A 22,659-nucleotide genomic window follows, 5' to 3' on the forward strand; every position below is an offset into this window, starting at 1 on the left:
TTGTAGTGTTCCTGTAGCTGAGTTGATAAAGCATTGCATTACCAACGCAATGGGTTCGATTCCCCAGGGAACACACTTGACTTAATAATAAATGTATCCATTTTAATTGCCATGTAAGATAAGTGTTTGCTAAATGCATAAATGTAATGTAAAAGTATCCTGGATGGACTCTTTTATGAGTTTGACACAGTCCTGTCCTAAAATAAGGTATCTAGCTATCCCACACCTTAGAAAGACAAAAAATCCAGATTGCAATAAGCTAAGCTTTAGTCACAAATACAAAAAAAATTATGAAATATATTTCTGATAACAGGTACATACATAAAAATCAGGAAAGGAGCCACATGCATTCCATTTAAGGGTGCATAATAAATGTGAACCAATAAAATTGATTGTATGATGCTATAAACACCTTTGCCACGACCTTTAACTTTCATATAATGCTATAAACACCTTTGCCATGACCTTTAGCTTTCATAAAATCCAAAAACTCTGCCATTCCCAGCACTGAAGCCACAGTTTGTGCAAAATATCCGAAAAGGGGGACTACATTTAACCCACGTTTACACGGCAGCGTCCAGTGGCCGCAAGGAGGAGAGCCTGCGACTCTAATTGGAAGTTGTGGGGTCGTTGGGGTAACCGAGCGCTTTGGCAGCTTTTCCCATAGAGCTTTCCTTCTTTCAAAGCGCACTGAAATATCTCGGACAGAGATGCGGATTGTTAATTCAGCCCCCCGCTTTATTTTTCAAGGGCAAAGCCAAACTACTGAAAAGTTTCTGAAGGTGCAAATCAAGGGGGATTGTTAATCATTGCCGAGCATCTGGGTCTTAGTGGGGAATGAAGAAGGTCTTTATTTGTCCCTCTGGGACTGCACCCAAGTGCAAACATCAGGAGCATCCCAAAAAGTACACTGGCCAGGATTCCTCTGGGGCCTGCAGAATAACACTGCAATAAAGATCTTATAACAAATGCTGTTTTTACACAACAAAAAAAAAAAAAGAGTCAACGTGGAAAAAAACTTCACTTTTAACTGGTTCTGTATGCTTTGCATACAAGGGTGTTTGACAGCAGGCACCTTTACAGCTTTAGGGGTCACCTATTGTTTACTCACAATCTTTCTATAGCAAACTTCTTTGACTTTATTAACTTAAGGTAGAGTCTGATAGACTGCCTGCATTTTATACAAAAAAAAGCATATGGGGATTAGAAGCTGTCAAGTTTCATAAAAAACAAATAAGCATTATGAAAGCGGTTTTGTCTGAAGAGTCTGAATCCTTATAATACCCTTGCGTAGGTGAAAGACTGAAAGTCGCTATTCAATAAAAATCTTCCCTTTGAAATGTTTTGTTACAGCCGTTCACCTCCATTGTACGAAAAGGCAGTTTCAACATTCTGCTATAAATAAGCCCTTTTGTGTTTAATGGCAGAAAGAATAATGCATGGGGTTTAGAAAGGCATGAGGGCGAGATTTTTTATTCTTGGGTGACTTGATTCCTTTAAAAACATTGATTGTTTCTTGAAATCCTGTCCAGAATCAAGTTTAAACAGTTTATAAGTATGCTCTGCAATTTTGTTTTTCTGGGACAAATCTCTGTGGTGTATTAGATGAGCAGAAAGAGGTCAGTTTGTAACGAGGTAAAAATTCCAAAGAAATGAGGCTAAAAAAACAATCATTCACACATCAGTTTCCTATGCGTGTAGCCATAAAGCCTCCAGGGTGAAAGCTGGATCAAATCCACGTTGACTTAAGGAAGCCTCCATTGTTACAGTGACAGAAAAATGGGCCCATTCTGTCACCGAGGCGGTACACTTTAAAAAGGTCCTAATATGTACCATTTAGATATAAATATGTATTTAATACATATGAACCACCACCCCAGACCCCAGTGACAGTGGCCCCCTGTGAATTTTTTTCTGACAAGATGTACAAGATACCATTGATTGGCAATTCCGTTCCTAGAGACCATCATCACCACATTTTGTATATCTCCCTTAATTAACACCCTGATTCATATCTTATTATCAGATAGATCAGCAAACAGAACTGACTTTATCAGATAAGAGAGACACAAAATGCAGTGCTGTGGGTCTGGAGGGGCGACTAAGGCTATAATCAGAATATCACAATTTTAATTGCAATAACAGTCTTGGTCAATATCAAAGCAATATTCACATGAAAATTTGCACTAGGATTTCCAGGACTTATAATGTTAAGATGAGAGTATAAAAGATTTTATAGAGTCTGACCTCATTGCTCTCTTACTGCAGCTGTTATGATCTTTTGCATTTGTTCCGATAACATGATGGGACAATAAACATGTTGTGACTAAAGTGAAAGCACAGCAGGACTTTGGTCCATTTATGGAATACCCGGAATGCAGGGCGTATTCACACATCAGCTGAACAGATACACATATATACACATATATATATACACATTTTTTCCCCCTAATCATTTTCTTTTAAAAAATTATTTTTTTTCTACTTGATTCTGTAGATGACATCTCATGCAAATGCCAGAAGTGTCTGCCATGATTTATATAACAATGCCTATACGAATAATAGTACTATCCACAGTATAAGATGTGATGTTTAATTAAAAATCGATGCAATAATGGAATAATAAGCTATTCCATAGAAGAATGTATTTATTACCAATATATTCAACCATCTGTTTATATTTTCCAAAACCCCTGATGATAAAGTCCAGATATTAGGAAAATATTTGTCTATACTCACGTTTTCAATTTTATAATAATGGACAAAAAATGCACAAACCAGATGCAACAAATGGAGAAGGGACAGCTTTTAAAAGAGCAAATAATATTTTAAAATTTTTGTGTGGCCATTTATATGGAAGAAACAAAGTTATGGATGTGACAATTCTAAATGCTGCATTACCTAACAATGAAAAATTATTAGAAAAATGTTTGAAGACTTAAACGGAGATCTTGCACTTGTATTTAAAGTCCCCCTGTAGTTGATAATTGTACCACTTAAAACTTATCATTATAGCATAAGTAAAAGTTATTCCTGTGACATTAAATGTAACTCTACATCCTTGCCTCACTTAGCATAGGCAGACCAGGGATATGAATATGCAAGTTAGTCCCCATCTCCACTCTCATAGATATATATGTAAATAGATGCTATATTCAGCAGTTTTACACCCATAACTGCAAAGTACAGTTTCACACAATGCATACGTGAACTGCGTATTTGCAGCAACAACAAAAAAAATTGCGCGGATGTTAACAGGTTACAGCATTCAGACTGCACATGAGGAGCTAAAGCAGCAGTGCTGCAATCATTTCAATCTATGCAGCATCCATACATAATATCTATGGTTTAAACTACTGAATCTGATCAACTCATTCAACTGTTTATTTGACTGTTTCTATGTCACAAACTTGCAACCTAAGACGATTTCAAACCGCGGGAGTGAGTGTCTTTGGAAAACAAATTTTTGGAGAAAATGCTCAGCATGGTGTTGAATAATGGATCTGCACGTGGTTTGTCTTACAGCATATTAAAAACACCACATAGACATAAACAACAATTAAAACTTGATTTTAACCACAGGGGAACATTAAGCCACCAAATATTGACATCTTGAGGAATCGGAATGGTTAAAAACTTTCGGTAAAAACTTTTTTTTCATCTGAGGGTAAGTAAATGATGACAAAAGTGTCATTTTGGGTGACCCTTTCATTTAATACATGAGAAGTCCATAAAGTTTTCCTCAAAGTTCATTTCCAAGCTGAAAGTGAACACAGTGAACCAGACAGGGAAAAATATTTTCTGAACTCATCCCAGGCTTCCAATTCGGGCGAGCCTCTGGTCTGCTGCTGTACCATCTTTCTATGTAATGGGCAATAGGGAGGCCAGCTGTAAGGATCATGACCCACTTTCCGCCCCTCAAGTCTTAGCTTCCCCCACTCAGCGCACCGCCCCTCCAAATCAACTCCAGGCCTCGGCCACACATTCCAGCACCATTTAATTGATTTCATCTGCAGGCTCGTCCTCTGTGAGGATATGGGCTCGTAAAGTCGGGTTCTTTGGTTTAACTTGGGACTCTGGAAGCCACTATGGAATTTTGGAACGGAGTCAAACTTTAGCTCGAAACAACAAGTATATCAGGGTGGTACTGAAATCTTTACAGTCCCTTAGTGTTTTATTACTACACATTACGCTGCATTGCATTCTTAGGAAAAAATCCTGAAGGTCCTGTTTGTAATTATAAATTCGTACTGAGTCAAGCAGAAAGGGAATGAAAAAATGATGGAAAGACATCGGAGTCAGGGCTGGTTTCCATCAACTCACACTGCTTTCCACTCTTTAGGAATGTCCGCCCGCATCACGGATCTGCAGGTGACGGGGAAGCTAAACATAGCATGTAAATGACACCACTGAAGTTAAATTTCTGAATTTCTTCTGAAAACAACGGGCTCCGCGCTAAGCACCACCCCACCGCATCAATGTACATGTGATGCATTGGGCAGACGCTTTCATTCAAAGCGACTTACGGTGATTTGAAGTTTTATATTTATCACAATGTGTATTCCTTGGGTATCAAGTCTACAACATTTGTGCTGCTAACCCAATGCTTTACCAAATGAGCTACAGGCCACAACAAAGCACTCCACTTTGCTGCTATGTATTTACAGAGTGAAGGTCTTATGCTGCGTTTACACCAGCTGCGATAGAGGCGGCAAACATTCACGCGTAGTTGGGTGCTTGAACATTTGAGTTTACTCGCTTCATTTGCGCGTGAAAGCAGTGTGTGAAATTCTAGTCATTCGAGACATCCACACGGAAATCCGCGCCAGGGGAGGGGCCCCTACGACTCCGCTGAGACTCCGCCATACCGCTCGCTTCCTGTAATCACGTCACTACTACAGCAAGGTCCTGATCAAGGTCTAGAGCAAAGCACTCACATACCTCTTATGGGTTATATACTATTGCCGCAATAGTTAGCCTGTCTGGAACCAAGCTGACTTAAACCACTATAATGTATGACACTTGCATTACATGTGAATGGCCCCTACGCTAATAGAACTCTGTTTTTGTCTCCCTGTCTCATCCTCGACCCCGACGACAATGAGACAAACAGACCCAGTTCCTGTTGCTGTGAAGGTCATCACACCACTGATCTACTGGCTGTCCTTCAACGTGATGACCAGCCGATGCCCGACCAACGACCACCGGCTAAACCAGTTTAATCCGCTTACCCACCTCCTATCCCTACTGTATCTCTCTCTCTCTCTCTCTCTCTCTATATATAAATATTAATTCCTCCCGAGGGTTTTTGTCCTTCTAGGAGTTTTTCCCATTGTGTTTTTTCCTAGGAGGTTTTTTCGTCCCAGGGAGAGTCAGCCAACTTTGGCTTAACTTAGCACTTTACTGTATACGTCACATTATTAATATGCTCGCTTGTACGGTTTAACCTTAGCCGCTGTCTCTACTTCTTATATTATCTATTGATTTTCTGTGTTCTTCTCTACATCTTCTCATGTAAAGCTGCTTCGCAACAATTAACACTTGTGAAAAGCGCTATATAAATAAAATTGAATTGAACTGATTGGTTAACGCGGCGAAGTTGGGATTTTTTTAACTCACGCGTTTCCCGCGGCAATGCTCAATTCGCGCGGAATGCGCATTCCGCACCATTCACGCCGCGCTTACCATAGGATGCCTAATCGTGTCTTTGCATTGGCTTAACATGAAAATCACCTGCGCTTGCTGCCTCTACCGCGGCTGGTGTAAACGCAGCATTAGGATGGCATATGGGTTAAAATGAGACCACTGTGGGTTGTGCACTCTATGCATTTCTTTGCCAATTCCTGGTGTGTCAAACACAATAGAGTGACCTGCCAGTGATACATCATCACACTGGGAAGGGTCAGAAGTCACCTTCATTTGAAGAAGTATGATGACAAACTTACTGTCAAGTGTGTAGACACACAAAGTATGGGGTGAAACACCCAGACAATCCAACAGGAGCTCCTGTGCATCATTTTTATTTGTTTTCTAGTGACACATTATATGGCCTGAACCTGAAAGCAACAGTCATTCACAACGTGATCGAATGTGAACATAAAAACACCAGCTGAACATTTTGCTCACACCCTGAAGAAGATCTCTATGCATACGGACAAGATGAGAGTTTAAAAGCTCGCTGTGTGAAATTAAATAGTGACCATTTCAGACTGAAGCTAGTTTTGTAGATTACAGCAAAAATAGCACGTTGGTTGATCTGTATGAAGCACCAATTCATGTAATCAAAATGGCACCAGAGGCTTTAATGGTTTTGGTCAGATCTCAACAGGACCTCACTTCTGTTGCACAGTAGCTCACTGTTGCATTTCACCATGATAATTTGGGCGAATAAACTGTAATGTACAATCAAACTTTGTATCCATGTTTGCAAAAGGTGAAGCTGTATATTTAGTACACTGAAATTCTGTTTCTGTCTCTCAAAGAACGCTCATATCACTGCCTAAAACTACTTTATTACTGCCGCATTGACGCCAAATGATTCAATTTATGTAGGACCTCGGCGTCTATATACAATACAAACGCATTTAATGGTTCAATCAGGTTATGTAGAAGATTCATGCAACACTAACTAACACAAACACATATGAGTCAGTGTTGTTTTATCAGTAAAGACATCTGAATCTTCCTTTTCAAACTACACATTGGGTTTATTGTATTTTAAAACACACGAAACTGGTAAAGCAAGCTTTGTCGACTCTGTAACCGTTTTACAGTTAGTATCTCAAACCAAGAACATCAAAACTGACATCTATTTTCCCCTACCGTGGCCCACCTTGATTCTTACAAGGAATTCTTTGTGTTATTTAAAACAACAGATAAAGAGGAGAATAGGTAATTTTATGAAATATAGTGCACAATATGGACATTGTAACTATTTCATCTATTCCCATTTTATTGTTATTTTGGCTTGGTTTCTTTGTAGGCAAATAGATATAATTGGAAAACCAAACTTCCACTGCACTTACAAATAATCTTTTCATAAACGGCCTTACGGTAAAGAAATAAACTGGTGCTCTTTCATTCATTTAAATCTTTAGAATCTTGACAAACCGTTGCTTACGCCCAATTCAAGGATTCACAAAGATATCACAAAGGGTTTCTAATCGTATTACAATGTTTGTATGTTTTATTTCTCGACACTGCGCATGAAGCAACAAACAGGATTTACCTGGATTGTTTTTCAGGACGGAGAATCAGTCCAGACATGTTACAAGGTGGAAACTAAACCACTGAAACTATTAACGGTGGAGTATGATATCCAAAGAACACCTGTTTGTTCCTAATAGTGGTAATTTTAAATAAACAACATAATGAATGAATACAAGTCAACCACAAAACGGCTCTAAAACACAATGAGAGACTTCTTTGAAAAGATTCTTTTCATGAACTGTACATGTAAGCTTTAGTAAAACGCCAATTAAAAGAATATTAAAATGAAAAATACTCTCATAAATGATGGTAAGCACACAACTGACAGTACCCAATGACATTCATAGTTGTAAAAACAAAAACTATGGAAGTCAATGGGTACCCGCCAGCTGTGTGCTTACCATGATTTATTAAATTATTTTCTTTTGTGTTCAATAGAAAAAAGAAACTTATACAGATTTAAAGCAAAATGACATGGGTAAATGATGACAATTTTTTATTTTTGTTTATACCACGGGTCTGTTGAATGCTGCATTCTGATTGGCTGAGAAATGTTCTATGGGTGTTGATTATTTTTCTGTAAACCGCACACCTAATTTTTCAAATGTCTTAAAAATAGACACCAGAGCAATGTTTGTGGTAACCGTGGTATAAGCGGAATAATTGACTCCGGTCCTTTGAATTATTTGAAAATAATGCACACCTGCGGTGTAACGGCATTACCACCTTGGTGTGCATTATTTTCTTATAATTCAATGGCCCGTCGTCAATTATTCCTTACTTGAACTATTCCTTTAACTTTAAATATTCTGCAGAGACATCTGCTGGATTGTTTCACACATGATGGCATAGTCATGCCTGCAAAATTTTCACAAAGACCCCTGTGTATATGGCAGGGTTATTATAGTTAAAAAAATGTTTTTTTTTTTCAGTTTAGTTTTAGTTCTTTTTAGTGCATAAATAGTTTTGATTTCGTTTCAATTTTTCAAAAATAATTACTTTAAATTTTTATTTTTTATTTAGTCTATATTGTATGGTAGTGGGGATCAAAAGTGTATACACTTTGCCAAATCTGGAAATCTGGAGTTTTGGGTCTTTTAAAGAGTTGTGAAATGTTTAACTGTGGGGAAAATGCTGCGCTTCGCACTTTTTTTTTAACTGGCAATCACAGTAGAAGAAGGGTGGGACAAATACCACAAAAACCAGCACATCTTACTTCTACAAACGCATTGTCTGTCTACAACGACTGAAAATCAATACAAAGTTTAATGTCTTGTCTACGATTGGCCATATCTGTACCAGAAGACATTTCCGGACATATACTAGTATCACATTATTTCAGCGAACATTCTGCATCATAGCCACCTAAAAGCCTCAGCTAACACTGCCAAGCAAGCGCCAGCCGTCAGCATTTTTAGACACATTTAAATGTTTTGGTGTACAGTACACTGAAATAATGAATCGTTTTGCAGTTATCTTAATGGTTTGCCAGCAAAAGAGAGGTTGTTGTGTTAACTCTTTCTCCGCCATTGACGAGTACTCTCATCAATTAAAGAAATATTCCACTTTCTTAAAAAAAACTGAATTTACTAACCCCCATGTCATCCAAAATGTTGATGTCTTTCTTTGTTCAGTCGAGAAGAAATTAAGTTTTTTTTTAGAAAAAAAAACATTGCAGGATATAAAATATAAAAATATGCACTTTTAATCCACAACTTCTCATCTTACACTAACTGTGTGACGCGCCAGCGCGTCTTACGTAATGCGTAAGCACGTTGAAAGGGCACGCATAACAAATGTGAAACGCACATTTGCGGACCATTTTAAACAATTAACTAGCACAAAGACATTAATTATTGTCTTTCCACATACAACAAAGTCAGAACGTTCCTCTTTCTCTACACTTAAACACTGAAGCGGTAGTTTCGCATTAGTCACGTGACCTTTCAAAGTGCTTACACATTACGTAAGGTCATGCTGGCGCGTCACGCGGCTAGTGCAAGACGAGAAGTTGTGGCTTAAAAGTGAATATTTTTATTTTTCTTGCGGAAAATGACAACCTTTTGCTAGAGAAGACCCTTATGCCTTGTTTGGATCATTTAGAGGTGCGCTAAAACTGCAATTTTAAACTGCATTGAAACTGTAAACTGTTAAGGTCCAATCAAATCTATTAAATTAAGAAAAATCCTGGAATGTTTTCCCCAAAAAACTTAATTTCTTCTCAACTGAACAAAGAAAGACGTCAACATTTTGGTCGATGGGGGTAAGAAAATTATCGGGATTTTTTTAAAGAAAGTGGAGTATTCCTTTAAAGGGACACAAGGCAGCATTTTTATGTTAATAAATCATCTTCGTAAGTCGGTATATGGTTAAATGACTCATTACATGACGAATGAAGACTCTCTCGCCCGCCCCTACCGTCTGTAGGAAGAATACCCCACTTGCAAGTTCGCTGTATCCGACCCGGTGTCCTTCAGTCTCGTAAAGTCTCAGATATAGAAAGCATTTACTCCCAGACACTAGGGGGAGCTAGTAGAGAAATAATACTCAGACTTGCCTCGTGTGCCTTTAAGAGAAAATGCTTATCACTTGTGTTCACCTGACAATGCAACACAATTTAAAATAAGAAAAGTTTTGTTTTCCTAAATATTATTTAGTTTTAGTTTGTTTTGCAGGTCCACATTATAGTTGCAGTTTAGTTTTTTAGGAAACTTTCATTATTATTTCAGTTATCGAAAAGGTTTTTTTACTAATAGTATGTTTGTGATAGTTTTCGTTAACGATAATAACCCAGGTTAGACAGCAACCAGGTATGATATCAGCGCTAAAATGTTTTTTTTTATTCACACATCATGGATTTCGACGTACTTGCACCATTATGGTTGATGTTATCATTGTAACTATATTATCTTATTATCTACAAAATAGGATTGCAAGTTATTTTCAGTTTTTCATCCACCTTAAAATATCAAGCTGTGATGTTTCAATCATCTTTTGGTCAAAAGTCTTTACACGATATTCACAGGTCGAAGTTCATCAAATCACAGTAGTGTATGTCTGAATGGAAGTCAATGGAATGAAATGTCCGCGGGATGTGTCCGCAGCAAGAGCTGTTCTTTTATGGTGATATATAAGAGAGCCAAAAGGCCAAATCTTAGCTGTGGAAAGTAAGTATAATACGTAAAAGAGTTCTAGCACATCAGTGTGGGATGTCGAGGCAACATGTCAATTGGTCTCAAAATTTAAGCAGCCATGTTTGTGCCTTGTACAGTTAAAGAAAGAGGCTGATCAATTTGCACAACCTCTTGAAAACACTAAAAATAAGACTACCCATTTTGGCAATACAGGATATATTCACACTATAAAGCACCTAAAACGAAGCATTTGTTACCCACTTGTGTTTCCTGTCTAGCACAGCTTATGTTTCCTGTCACTAGCACATCAACAGCTCCCAGCTTCTTCTGTTTTGCTACATGCAGTCATGTCCCCCTGATTCCAGCAGCTGAATAGGATAAACACTAATGCTGCAAACAGTAAACACCAATTACAGCAAACTCAGCCCACCACTATCAACAATATCCTTTCATCCTCAGCTATACACGCATGAACCACCATAGAAGAAAAACGACGTCTAGTCAGTTATGTAAATCCGGGTCTAGCCCTCAGCTGCAGATAAAACCAGCGGGTTTCCCAGGAAGAGCGATGGTTAAAAGACGGAGATTAAAGCATCCGCATACTGTGGATGCTGAAACTCCCGCTGCGCAATCTATTGCCATTACTTTGTGCTTTCCTCATTTCAAAAGATCATTTCTGTATGGCGACAAAAATAAACTGCCTAAAATCTGATTACATTATTTTAAATCTGGGATTAATACTTTTTGGGTGATTCTCACGAAACCATTGAAACACCACGGCACTAATGATTTTAGCTTTAAAATGTGTAATATAGTAACATTAAAAAGCATCAGAATTAATACAATACTGTGTTCTACCTTGCACAATGTGTGATTTCAACATAAGAATTACAAATTGTAAATTTTATCTCATTTTCTGCTGAAATTCTCATTACCGCAATGTGTCCGGCTGTGTTTGAACATGCGTTGTTGTAATTTAATCAAATTAACACAAAAATATTAAGAAAAAAAATAAATGGATGTTTTGCTAGACTACTTTAGATGACAGAAACAATATTTACTGAATATTCATGTATAATAATAATGAAGAAAAATTAGGAAAATGATGTGTCCATGCCTGATGTTCTCATCCTCCGCAACACTTTTTGAGAACAGTTTAAGCACACATACAGAATTTTAAGTTTGATTTTGAGTGACCAAGCACATGGACCAGTTACTTCAAGATGGCTACCAGGTAAGATCATTTTTTTACAGTTAATTTGAAATATTGTCTTGTCAGAATGCTTACACGACATTTTCATTATCATTACCGCAACAGATGCTTATTAAATGTTAATTTAATTAATAGAAGCATAATACTTTGATTTTAAATGCATGTGCAGACTCTCCAAATTATGTTCTTTCAGGTTTGTCATGTCATTTTGAAAATATGTCAGTGTTGATGTTTTCTGACTGTTGCGGTAATGAGATTTTTTAGGACTAATTTTTTTAATTATGTTACAAAAAGTGTTAAATGATAAGTAAAAGTTTTTAAATTAATGTTCCCATTTACTCCAGACTTTGTTTTTCAATGTCTGGTGGGAAAAAAAGTAAATTTAAGCAATTTTTACATTTTCATGCTTGACATTTTTAAAACCAAGTTTTCGTGAGAATCACCCAACTGTTCTAGTCAGATAAACTAGTTTAGCGTTACCAATGTAATAGCAGTGTGTTTGATTTGCTTCATACACCCAAAACAATACTTTCCCGAAAGCCTTTTCTTGTATCCTCAGATTGTGCAAACATTACCAGATTTACTAGATTTTCATGGTCACGACAGGATGCAGACAAGTTTGGTAAGTGATTTAAAACAGTCTCACATTAGCATTTATTACACGTTAACTGTACTTTGTGTATTTTAACATTTATTGTACAGTGCATTTGTGCGCTGCTGGACGTCCATTACTGTATAAACCAATTTTGTCTGTTTTTACAAATTAAGGGAACAGTTAAAATGATTTCCTGTGGTAACTGTCAGCATGTCAGAGATGCTTTTAAAATTGCTACCCAGAACATTCCTGTCAGTGGTCACTTTTCTGGCATGCAATGAGTCTTTATTCAAGGTTATGCGAGTGACCCCATCATTCATGAGCTCTTCGATGTGCATGAAAACACTGATTAACAAAAATCAATGACTGTATCAGAAACGCAAGGCCGAATGAGAACGTTATCGAGATGTTATAATTCAGCCCTATTCATTTCTCAGATGGGACAGAGATGGTGTGGGAGAAATAAACAGTTGAATGAACAGTGAATCTAAGAGCAGTTGCATGAATGCATGAATGTGGGAGGACTGATTCATGCACTTATTTCAGGCCATAATAGAACTGGTGGATTCTCTGCAGTCTGGTCTCTTTATATTCATCCAAATTAATCGCTGTACCCAACACTCACTTTCCCTAAAATGGACCTGAATGTGTCAAATACAACAACAGGAGCCAAGCAAAACCATGAGCTTTGGCCGTACTAGTCCGTTTTCAGCTTGGGCCCACTCACCACCCACGCCTGAATCAGCGTAACAGTCACCCTCTGCATTCCATGAAGCCAGTGCTAATATGGACTTTATATCGGTGTTTAGCATCACATGCCAAAATTGTGATCTAACAGTGAGGAAATGCCTTGAGACGCACGTTTATATCCCGGACCAAGACCTTAAAAGAGTGGAAAGACGGTCAGTAATGCCCTGCATTCTCATTCTCATTACATATACTTTCTAGGCTAGTGGCTCATCCGTCCAGATGTTTAAGAGGGGATGGAGTAGGTGGGACGAGCAAGACAACAACACGTGAACCTCAGCCCCGCCTCCGTCAGTCAGACTACTTCCACATTTCCACGAAGTAGGAAAACTCTTAGATCTGGTTAAATGAAAGTCAATTGCAACTATTTTTTAAAATTCTACGAAAGTTAATCTCAAAGCAATTTAAAAAGAAGAACATAAACAAAAAAAAATTCTTTTTGGGCTATGCTTAGTGTTCAAATATCATGCACTTTGTTACAACAGTTATCGTACCTTCCACTATAATAAAAATACCCACATCCCTCGGGCACAAAATTCTGTCTAGACAAGATAACGGTAAAAGTTCATCTGAGGTTTACAGAGATTGACTTGGCTTATTTTTTGTGGTCCCGACTAAACCTATTATCAGAGCTCTGCAGAGACGATTCGGCCACAACTGAGAGATTGTAAATGACACTGCGTATGTAATGGGCTCATTGAGGCGATGTCACACAGATCAAATGTGCACAGAAAACAAAGTTGAGCACCTCGAAAATCACACAACTCTTACAATACTGCTTATTACATGAAGATGAATTTATGAAGTTGCATAAACTAAGTTTTAGCAACAAGAGTTTTTGTAGTTTTGGGTTGTTTTTAACCCAGGGTTGGGTAACTATAGGACAGAACACATTTCTTGGTTAAAACGACACACCTAATGGGTTATATTAACCCAACTGTTGGGTTGTTTCAACATGGTTGATTAACAATAACCCAGCAGTTGGGTTAAAACAACCCATTATTTGGGTCATTTTAACCCAGAAATCTGTTCTGTCCTACAGTTACCCAGCCCTGGGTTAAATATTTTTTAGAGTGTAGTGAATTACTAAATTCACTGGCAATGCTGACATTGTGGGCACGCCTGGCGAATTTCTGGGGCAATACATTTGTTTCAACCTGCTTGTTACTATAAAATGCGTGTGATGCAATATCCACTTCTTGCCGCATGGTTGTAGTATTTTTTTACTAAATACTAGTGATTGGACGATTACTGGTTTCACGGTTAACCACAATAAAATGTTCTGACGATTCGTTTTTCATTTAAAATTTTATTATCATTACAACCGTGTTTGATTACCGCGATTTTGAAAACTTGCGGTAAATCCTGTCCTGCCAGAATCAGTTTGACGCATGCGCGCACATGCAACATTGTTTGCACAAGAAGGCATTTAAGGGATAATGAATTGTATTAATTCACGGTAAACTTATTAGACACATATTTTTTTACCACAGATATAATTGGGACATGAAATATTCAATTGTGATTTTCTTTTTATTGATTTCCGTGTACGTATCAGTCAGTTCTTTTTGAAAATCTCCATCTCATTTGAACAAAACCATGATAATATCGATAACCGTGATCACTATAATCATGATATGAAATTGTCATACCGTCCAATCCCTACTAAATACTACAATAAATCTGTGAAGAAGAACCACCGGAAGCGTTTAATATTTTGAGCTTTCGGTCCAAAGGTGTGTTTTTATTTTACAGCAACTGTTTGAAAATTTGTGTCACTTTCAACTGGTCGGTGTGTATCCGCTAGACTTGGGGCACAACTGAAAAGTAGGGTTACAAAATATATAGATGGTTTCAGTAAGCAGCTGTCGTGGTAAAAAAAACAAGCAAAAAAAACAACACAGATTACCTAGGGAACCAAAACATTTGTTATTTTTGATGAGGCATTTGTTCAAGAGATCAGTTAAGCAACTAGTCAGACCATTAAAAAAAAAAAAACGGAAGTAAAGTTTGGATCCAGACGTGTATTGCGTCAGCGCACATGCATCCGATGAAACCGTCTATATCTTTTATCTTGGTACTGATGAAATTTCATCGAAACCTAGGAAGGAGAAGATATTTAAATAAATCGTGGAAATTTGGTAGTCACGTTTGTGGTGGTAGATTAGCGAACATCCTGTCAGAACATCAGAACTGTAGGCATCTTTCTAAAAACCATGCATCTGAGTCTGAATATGACAAACTAATTCCAACTAAATGGCCCATAAAACAGTAAATGTTCATGATTTCATTTTAAAGACCTAACAAAATTCTACCGTCTGTTAAAATTTCATACAAATATCTGCTGAAATGAGAATTTTACAAGCAAAAACATGTGAATAAGCAGCATTTTTGCCACAGATCTTCCGTTGACATCCATATATAACTTTTCCCTCTGATTTCTAATAATAAAAATATCATAACTTTCTCAGTCCTCAACGGATTTTTACAATCCAGGTATCTTTGTAAATGGGAATGTCTGATCTGTCTAGTCATTTGATAAATTTTGAGCTTTGGGTTTTTTTTTTATCTTGTCATCATACCTACTAAATAATGAAATTCACCAAAGGGTGTAAACTTTCATATGCACTAATTTGACCAACATCAGAATCCCATTCTGCTCTGTACAATTCAAAATATGGGTCATGTATGCCCGACTAAAAAAGGACTTCTGCATAATTTATGCAGATGTGACAGAAAACTATAACCCATCCAGTTGCCTCTGTTTCTTTAGCTAAAAAGCCTGAAAATATTTTGCAGAACCCCAAATGAATGTGTCTTAACAGCTATTAAACAATCAGATAAGTTAACCAATTACAGCCAGACAATAACGTGTGGGTGTTTCGATTCAAATCACAGCTATTCAAACTAATAGAGAACATTCTATTGCTTCCACTGTTATCTATCCTTCTATTGTTCAGGTCAGGAACTTCCTATGCCATAGACATCAGAAGTATGAACTCTCAGCACTGTATAGAACAGGGGGCACATGCAGATATCAGACTCCTTTGATCTCTGCTGGATAGTTTTAGAAACTGATCCACCACACTCATTACATGATACGAGCATTCTGGAAATCAGACCAATTAGATAACACCGTGTACGTCATACAAAACAAATTTGAAACGAATTGACTAAAGCCTCCTCCTCCTAAGGGGATCACAAACCGCTAGCAGATGATGTGCCTATCTTAAAAGGACCGCTAAGATTGCGGGAATATCGAGCATGTCCACTGAATGCAAATCGAACTGTGGCGAGCGCGGCTTTGCCTCGAGCAGGCCGTTTCAGTATGTGCACATACTGTAACAATTTCACTCCATTCCATTTGACAGTCGTTTAAAATTTAAAAACGACTCCCGCGAACATTTCTGGCCTATTGGCGCTATTACAAAATAACTCCGACGTCTCTATTTTCTACACATGAGCCACAAATGCGTTTAAAAACGCACTTGTGGGCGATTTGCGGCCAAATGCTGATAGTGACAGTATTACTGATAAGCTGAACGTTTCATAATAATAAATTAGCAGTGGCATGCACGGGGATAGCAATGAAAATGATCAGGCGCGAGTACATTTCCATCCAACCGTACAAAAATCGTTATTTGCTGAAATATGCGTGGTGGGTGTCGAAAGCAGCAATGCATTTGTTCGCAGCGTAGCCTGGTCACTATTACCAGGCCATGTCGGAAAACTTTGCAGCCTGTCTCCTAAATGCATGCATGCATGCATGGACAAAATAACACGTTTAATCGCGGTCACTTACCTTCAAGGGCTGTGGTTGGATCTACAACCTCCACTGTAAGGAAAAATCCAAGGTAGAGCAATCCCAAAGCCAGCATGTTTGCATTGCAAGATGGCATTGCCTATGAAAATATCGCAATTGTTCACGTAAAGGCTGCGCTGCTGGATTCAAACGCCTCATCCAAACCTCACAATTGTCCGCCGTGCTCTGTTGTTTATTGCGCCCTCCAAAACGCTATCCGACACGCTAGCAAATGTAGCTGAGCAGACAATATATGAAAAACGCAGACTGTATGATATATTATATCATGTATATTAAAAGCCTTTTTTTCAGCCTAGATAGGCGACATGTTGTGCAATTGCACGATCATGTATATTGCTCACTAAATAACAGCATGCGACCAGAGGTTTGTAATGTCTTTAAAAAATGCCTTAAAATCAATCATCGGTCAATTAATTCCCTCAGAAAAAAAACGTGATTGTTAAAAATGCAAGATCGCCGGTTGACGGTCCTCGGTGCAATCGTTTACTGTCCCTAAAAAAATAAAAAGCTTCTCCCTTCTGTGCCCCACCGCTTCTGATGCTGGTGGTTACAATTTGAGTGAGGGGAAAAGTGGAGACTCTACAGCGGCTTGTTACATGACGTCACCCACTCGACAAGGGAGTCTGAACGCGGCACGGGTCTTTTGCGCATGCGCGACTCAGCTTACGGTCGCCAATGGATTTTCCCTTTATTCGGTGGAAACCGGACCACGGTGCAGCCATTTTGGCTCTCCCTTCATGGCTCAGTTATGCATTTTCATTGATTGTCTAGCATGTATGAAGATTTCAGAATATTTTCTGATTTAAATAGTAATGTAAAATTGCTGAAAAAAATTAGTATTTCGGCTGTAAATATAGTAATACATAGTAGTAATAGTAATAATTAAAAGCACATTTTATTCATCATCATCAATATTATTACAGCAACAGCAATGTATGAAGTATGTGTAGATGCTAGAAATATTTCTCACAAGCTGCATATTGAGTTTTTCTTAGATGTGTAAATAATTCAGAAACAGGAAAATTAAACAAGTTAACAAGATATATTGAAATCTTTTTATTTTTGCTTTATTATTTATTTACTTACTATTAAACGATTTGGCTTATTGTTATTTGGCTTTTATACCTGAACTTTATAACAACTGTACAGTTATTTCCCATGGCAATGAAGTACAATAAACGAAAATGTATTAAATAGAGAGATTGTGTGGTTATGTCTTTGTTCATTTTTCGTAGTCTTTTGTCTCTTCTCTTTACAAATGACATAGACCCATCTAGCGTTGAATAAGGGTCATTACATTGAGTGGAGTTGGCAGTTGTTCAAGCAATGTCCTCAATTACTATGTTTACCAGGATATATCAATAAACACTATATCAAAATGGCATTTATTATGGGTTCAGACAACACTAATGTGTGGAAATTGAGGATATTTCATGTAAAGCTCTTGTCATTTTACTGTTAATTTTTCTTTCTATTACTGAAAATTTCAATCCAAGTCAAATAAACAATCTCTAGAAAGTTAGACAAATAAAAAATATGGAATAAAAATGCATAAAGAATAAATGTGAGAACCTTTATTCTTAATTTGCTCCTATTCAAGGACATTTAGAGTACGCCTGTTTTTATTGTGTCCAGATGATGGCAGTACATACAAATACTCTTTCAGCAAAGGCCACTTTAGGAAAAGTACACATTTACTAAATCTCAGTTAGACAGCACGTAGTTGCTGAAAGGTTTACAGCTCCCACCCAATCATGTGATATTCTATATATGTACCCAGCTGTCGCTTGCTTTACGATAAAGTATGAGATCATGAATTGTATGGGTCATTCTACAAAAAAGGTGGAAATGCTTGTCCCTTGCTTTTGCAGCCCCTTAATCATTTAAATTGACCCAATAATCCCATAATGATATATATTTAATAAATATAGACTCTCCTTAAAATGATGAGAGAGTTTATTTATTTAATTTTCTTTTTTTCCTTTTTTTAAACTTTTTAAATGTCTGGTCCTGAAAATTGCCCTGTCCCTTTGATCATATATGGAAGTTGAACTGTGTACTTATTATTTAAAACCATGTTTTTTATAAAACAAATCTAATTTACATTTACCTTTAACCCTGTATGAATTTACTACAACACTGAAATGGTAAAAAATACACATATTAATATGAATAATATCAAATAAATATTTGTCCCCCAAATTTATGTCATTAGTGTTACCCTACCCAAAGCACTTTTATTTTGAAACAATGCATCAGTTCTTTGAGGTTTTCATGGGTCAAGAGGTCAGTGAAAGAAGTGCAGTGGAGGAAGTCAAAATGTTTGTAAGATGTCTTACCTTATTTGTCTAAAATATCATGATATATCTAAGAATTTTGAGATAAGATTTTATGGATGTCATTAGTGTTACTCATTTTATAGCTGGGAGTGTTAAGATCTTTACACAAAAATACATTATACTGAATAAGTATGTGATTGTTACATCTCTGATGAAATAGCACATGGCTAATGGCAGCAATTTTGTTAAAATATAAAAAAATTCTGTAAATTGTCATTGTTGTTATCATCATTGGTGTTACCGTCATTAGTGTTACTTCTCTAATGAGTACTTCCTAAGCACTATTCCTTTAACTGACCAACATAAAAGCATAAAAACAAAACAAGATGGAAACTTTTATGAAAGTTTATAAGTTTTATCATATTCATTATCTATTATGATATTCTAATTGTGTCATTGGTGTTACATTGTGTCATTTGTGTTAAACCAAGTTTTGGTGTTGTTAATGTATTTTCTTGCACTTTCTAATAATATTTTGTTGTTGATATGGGATGTAAGACATTGTTGATATTTCAGTCTTTGCATCAAAGCCTTTTTGGTTGTTTTTGTTGGTTTTAAAGAAAAAAGTCAAACTGAGAATCAAATAATTTCATACAATGCTGGGTAAAGATGAAGAATTTAAATAAACAAATATTAATTATAATTTTTTTTGCTGTTATCATTCCTCTACTCAACCTTTAACTAAATACACAAGCTGTAATGAGAAAAAAGATGTAGTATCAACATTAATCTTGTTTAAATCACAGGTAACACCAATGACAAATAAATGACTCATGGATTCTTTATTAAAATGTATTAAAAAGTAAAAAATAGATTAAGCTCGTTTTGCGGATTCATAGATTTGACAAGTTAATTAATGTTATTAAAGAAGTTTTGGGTATATTGAAAGAAGTTTATTTAAGCAGATTTCCATCACCTGAATTCCACCTTTTCTGTAGAATGACCCGTATGCTGAATCCTAACCAAAAATGATGCATGGCGTACCGTTTAGACTTTTGTCATTGTTTTATCTAGGTTGCATATGGTCCCAGAGGGCCAAAGTAATCATGTAACTATTTGGGTGAAGTCCATTTCAATATTCAAATAGATCATGATACATTTGTCATTTATAAGACAAGTAGGTAATTCCTTGTAAAAAAAATGTTGGTGGTTTTAAAGACACAATGTATTGAAAAATCTTTCAGTGCCTGTTCCTATTATGGAAGCGAATCCCCAAAATTGTTTAAAATGATGAAAAATGCTAGTCGACAGGAAAAATCTTTGACATCTGCAACCCATAGAGACCTAAAGACAAGAGATACAGTCACAATGTGATATGGCATTGGAATATTGCTGTCTTTTGGGAAGATGTGCAGCCTGCAGATGTTGTGGATGGGGAGCAGCATTCCAGCTACAGTATGCGGAGCATCCGTGAGTAGCATAGCAGAGATGTCTGGCCGTTCACGTGCCCCAACATGTATCAACCCTTATTCTCCATGCCTCACTGGGGGAAAGGCTTGGGGGTGGTGATAAAGCTCATTGTACATTGGGATATAAATCCATCTAAACAAGCTATTCGTCTGACACAGCATGACAACCATGCATGCTTAATGACCTCCTTTCCCCTAGGCATCTGTGACAGTCTGTGCATTCAACTGTTTGATATACGCACCCAGCACAAGATCTGACCGCCAATTTGGGCGAAGGGTTTTTTTCTGCGTTGCGTGTGAGCCGTTTAGATTTGTCTTGATTTTCAAGCCATGTGTTTCTGTGTATAATTAGACATTGAACAAATACAGAAAGAACAAAGTATTTTTTTATTACGTTTTTTGGACCTTGACATCGCCATCCGCTTACAACATATGAAAGAAAGAAAGCATCACATCCTGCTAAACTTCTCTTATAGAAGCAACACAAGGGTGAAAGAATTTCGGAGGGGGAGTTGACCATGCCTTTAAACACATCCCCTTTGAACAGTGGTAAAGTTAAGAAAGCTGTGTGTGTGGTGTCCTGTAAGGCCTTACATGTTGTGTGGGGGTTGATTTGAGACAGTGCCAGCGTAAACAGTCCCAGACCACATGTTCTCTCAGGGCAAAGCGCCTGGCCGCTCTCCAAGCACATCTGCACACAATCCCCATCCATAGTGCGGGAGACTAAGCCGGGTACAATTGGGGGGAAGGAGTGGAACGGTCTGTTTTCCCAGACTTAACCAACCTGCTGCAGACAGTCAAAAGTACAGGAGACAAATTTACAAAAGATCCACATAATGATCTGTTGAATCGAACCACTCCCATGTAACTTGCTTGTATAGTTTTTTGTGTTCATGTCTAGGTTTAGTATAGGTACATGGTGTACAAGAACATCATGCAACCTTCTTCTAGCAAGGACCTGAAGAGGTGATACCAGTAAAAGTTTATACTGCACCCCTGTGCACTTTTTATTCCTTTACCTGTGAGCATCACCCAAAAATGAGCCAGCAAATGAGGTCTTATGCGTTTGTGTATACGTGTGAACGTCGGGTGAATTACATCACAGTTTGGACCGTGGGATGTCTGCAAGGCCAATATTACTCTTCTGGCCCTCAGCCTTGAGCAAAGACGGATAGTTGCATAAATCAAGCTTGTGAATCTCCCTCTGCACTGCAGATGTCACCAAGCTCAGCCTGTGTTTGCGTTGGCCAATGGTGATACCGAAGGGATATGTCAAATATTCTGACGCAGTGAGCTGTCGTGTTTATCCCAATGGCCAAAAACCACTCGCCCTGCGGTACAACCTGAACATACGCGACCTAGAGGAAACAATACATGTCATGTTCAGATAGGTATTTCCTTCAGATGAAAGCATCCTAAATTGAAGGTAAGGAAGTGAGTGAGGTTTCCACAGGGCGGTAATTACCGTGTTGACGACACCTGAAGAATTCAAGGTATGCACAAAGACCAAAGATACACCCCACCCCCAACAAAACCTTATCCTCCACCTCCTGCTAACTAGAGTGGCATCTTAGGCCAGTTTTTAGATATATACCAATTCATTTTATGGATGTGGAAAAAGCTTTTTAAAAACGTGTATAATTTAATATATTCAAATGATAATAAGCAGTTGAAGGGTCTTCCTGGTGTTAGATTTGCATAGTGGAAATCCAAACCGTTTATTTTCGTGTGTACATATGTAAATCATGAGCTCATCGACCTTGGTTTGTCTTGGAAAGCTAACAGGCTGAAAGACTCACACTGTTCTCTTTCATTCTTTATTACCTGATCTGAAATGTTGATATATCCAGTTGGACTGCTGGACTAAACTGAAAAATACCCCTAGTAAAACGCATAAAATTCTTTTTGAAACCCAATATTTGACCTTTAAATATATACATAAAGCATAAAACTGCCTCTTAACTCGATCAACACTGTAGGAATGTTGTGTGTTTAGCTCATTTCTAAACATAAACATGCGAAATGCCAGAGAACCGTAGACAGAACAAGACTGGAGGCGAAAGATTTCATCTGCATCAACACATCAGCAGTGGCCAAGACAAGATGTCTGAGTTTCAACCAACTATCCACCCACCCACATTAGGCACTCATCTGACTTCAGATGGACTCTTTGCCTGTTGCTGTGATTCT

At 37.5% G+C, this 22,659-nt stretch overlaps 1 protein-coding gene across 1 annotated transcript in view; it reads right to left on the minus strand.

Moving 5' to 3' along the window:
• Nucleotides 1-17,286, minus strand: part of lrp1ab (low density lipoprotein receptor-related protein 1Ab) — a 129,490-nt gene extending 112,204 nt beyond the window's left edge. Inside the window, exon 1 of the mRNA XM_073875312.1 lies at nt 16,701-17,286. Coding sequence (XP_073731413.1) covers nt 16,701-16,797 — 97 coding nt within the window. The 5' untranslated portion in view covers nt 16,798-17,286. The remainder of the gene's footprint in view (nt 1-16,700) is intronic.
• Between the last annotated feature and the right edge of the window lie 5,373 nt (nt 17,287-22,659).

The sequence above is a fragment of the Misgurnus anguillicaudatus genome, chromosome 13 (assembly GCF_027580225.2).
Source record: "Misgurnus anguillicaudatus chromosome 13, ASM2758022v2, whole genome shotgun sequence".
Taxonomy (NCBI): domain Eukaryota; kingdom Metazoa; phylum Chordata; class Actinopteri; order Cypriniformes; family Cobitidae; genus Misgurnus; species Misgurnus anguillicaudatus.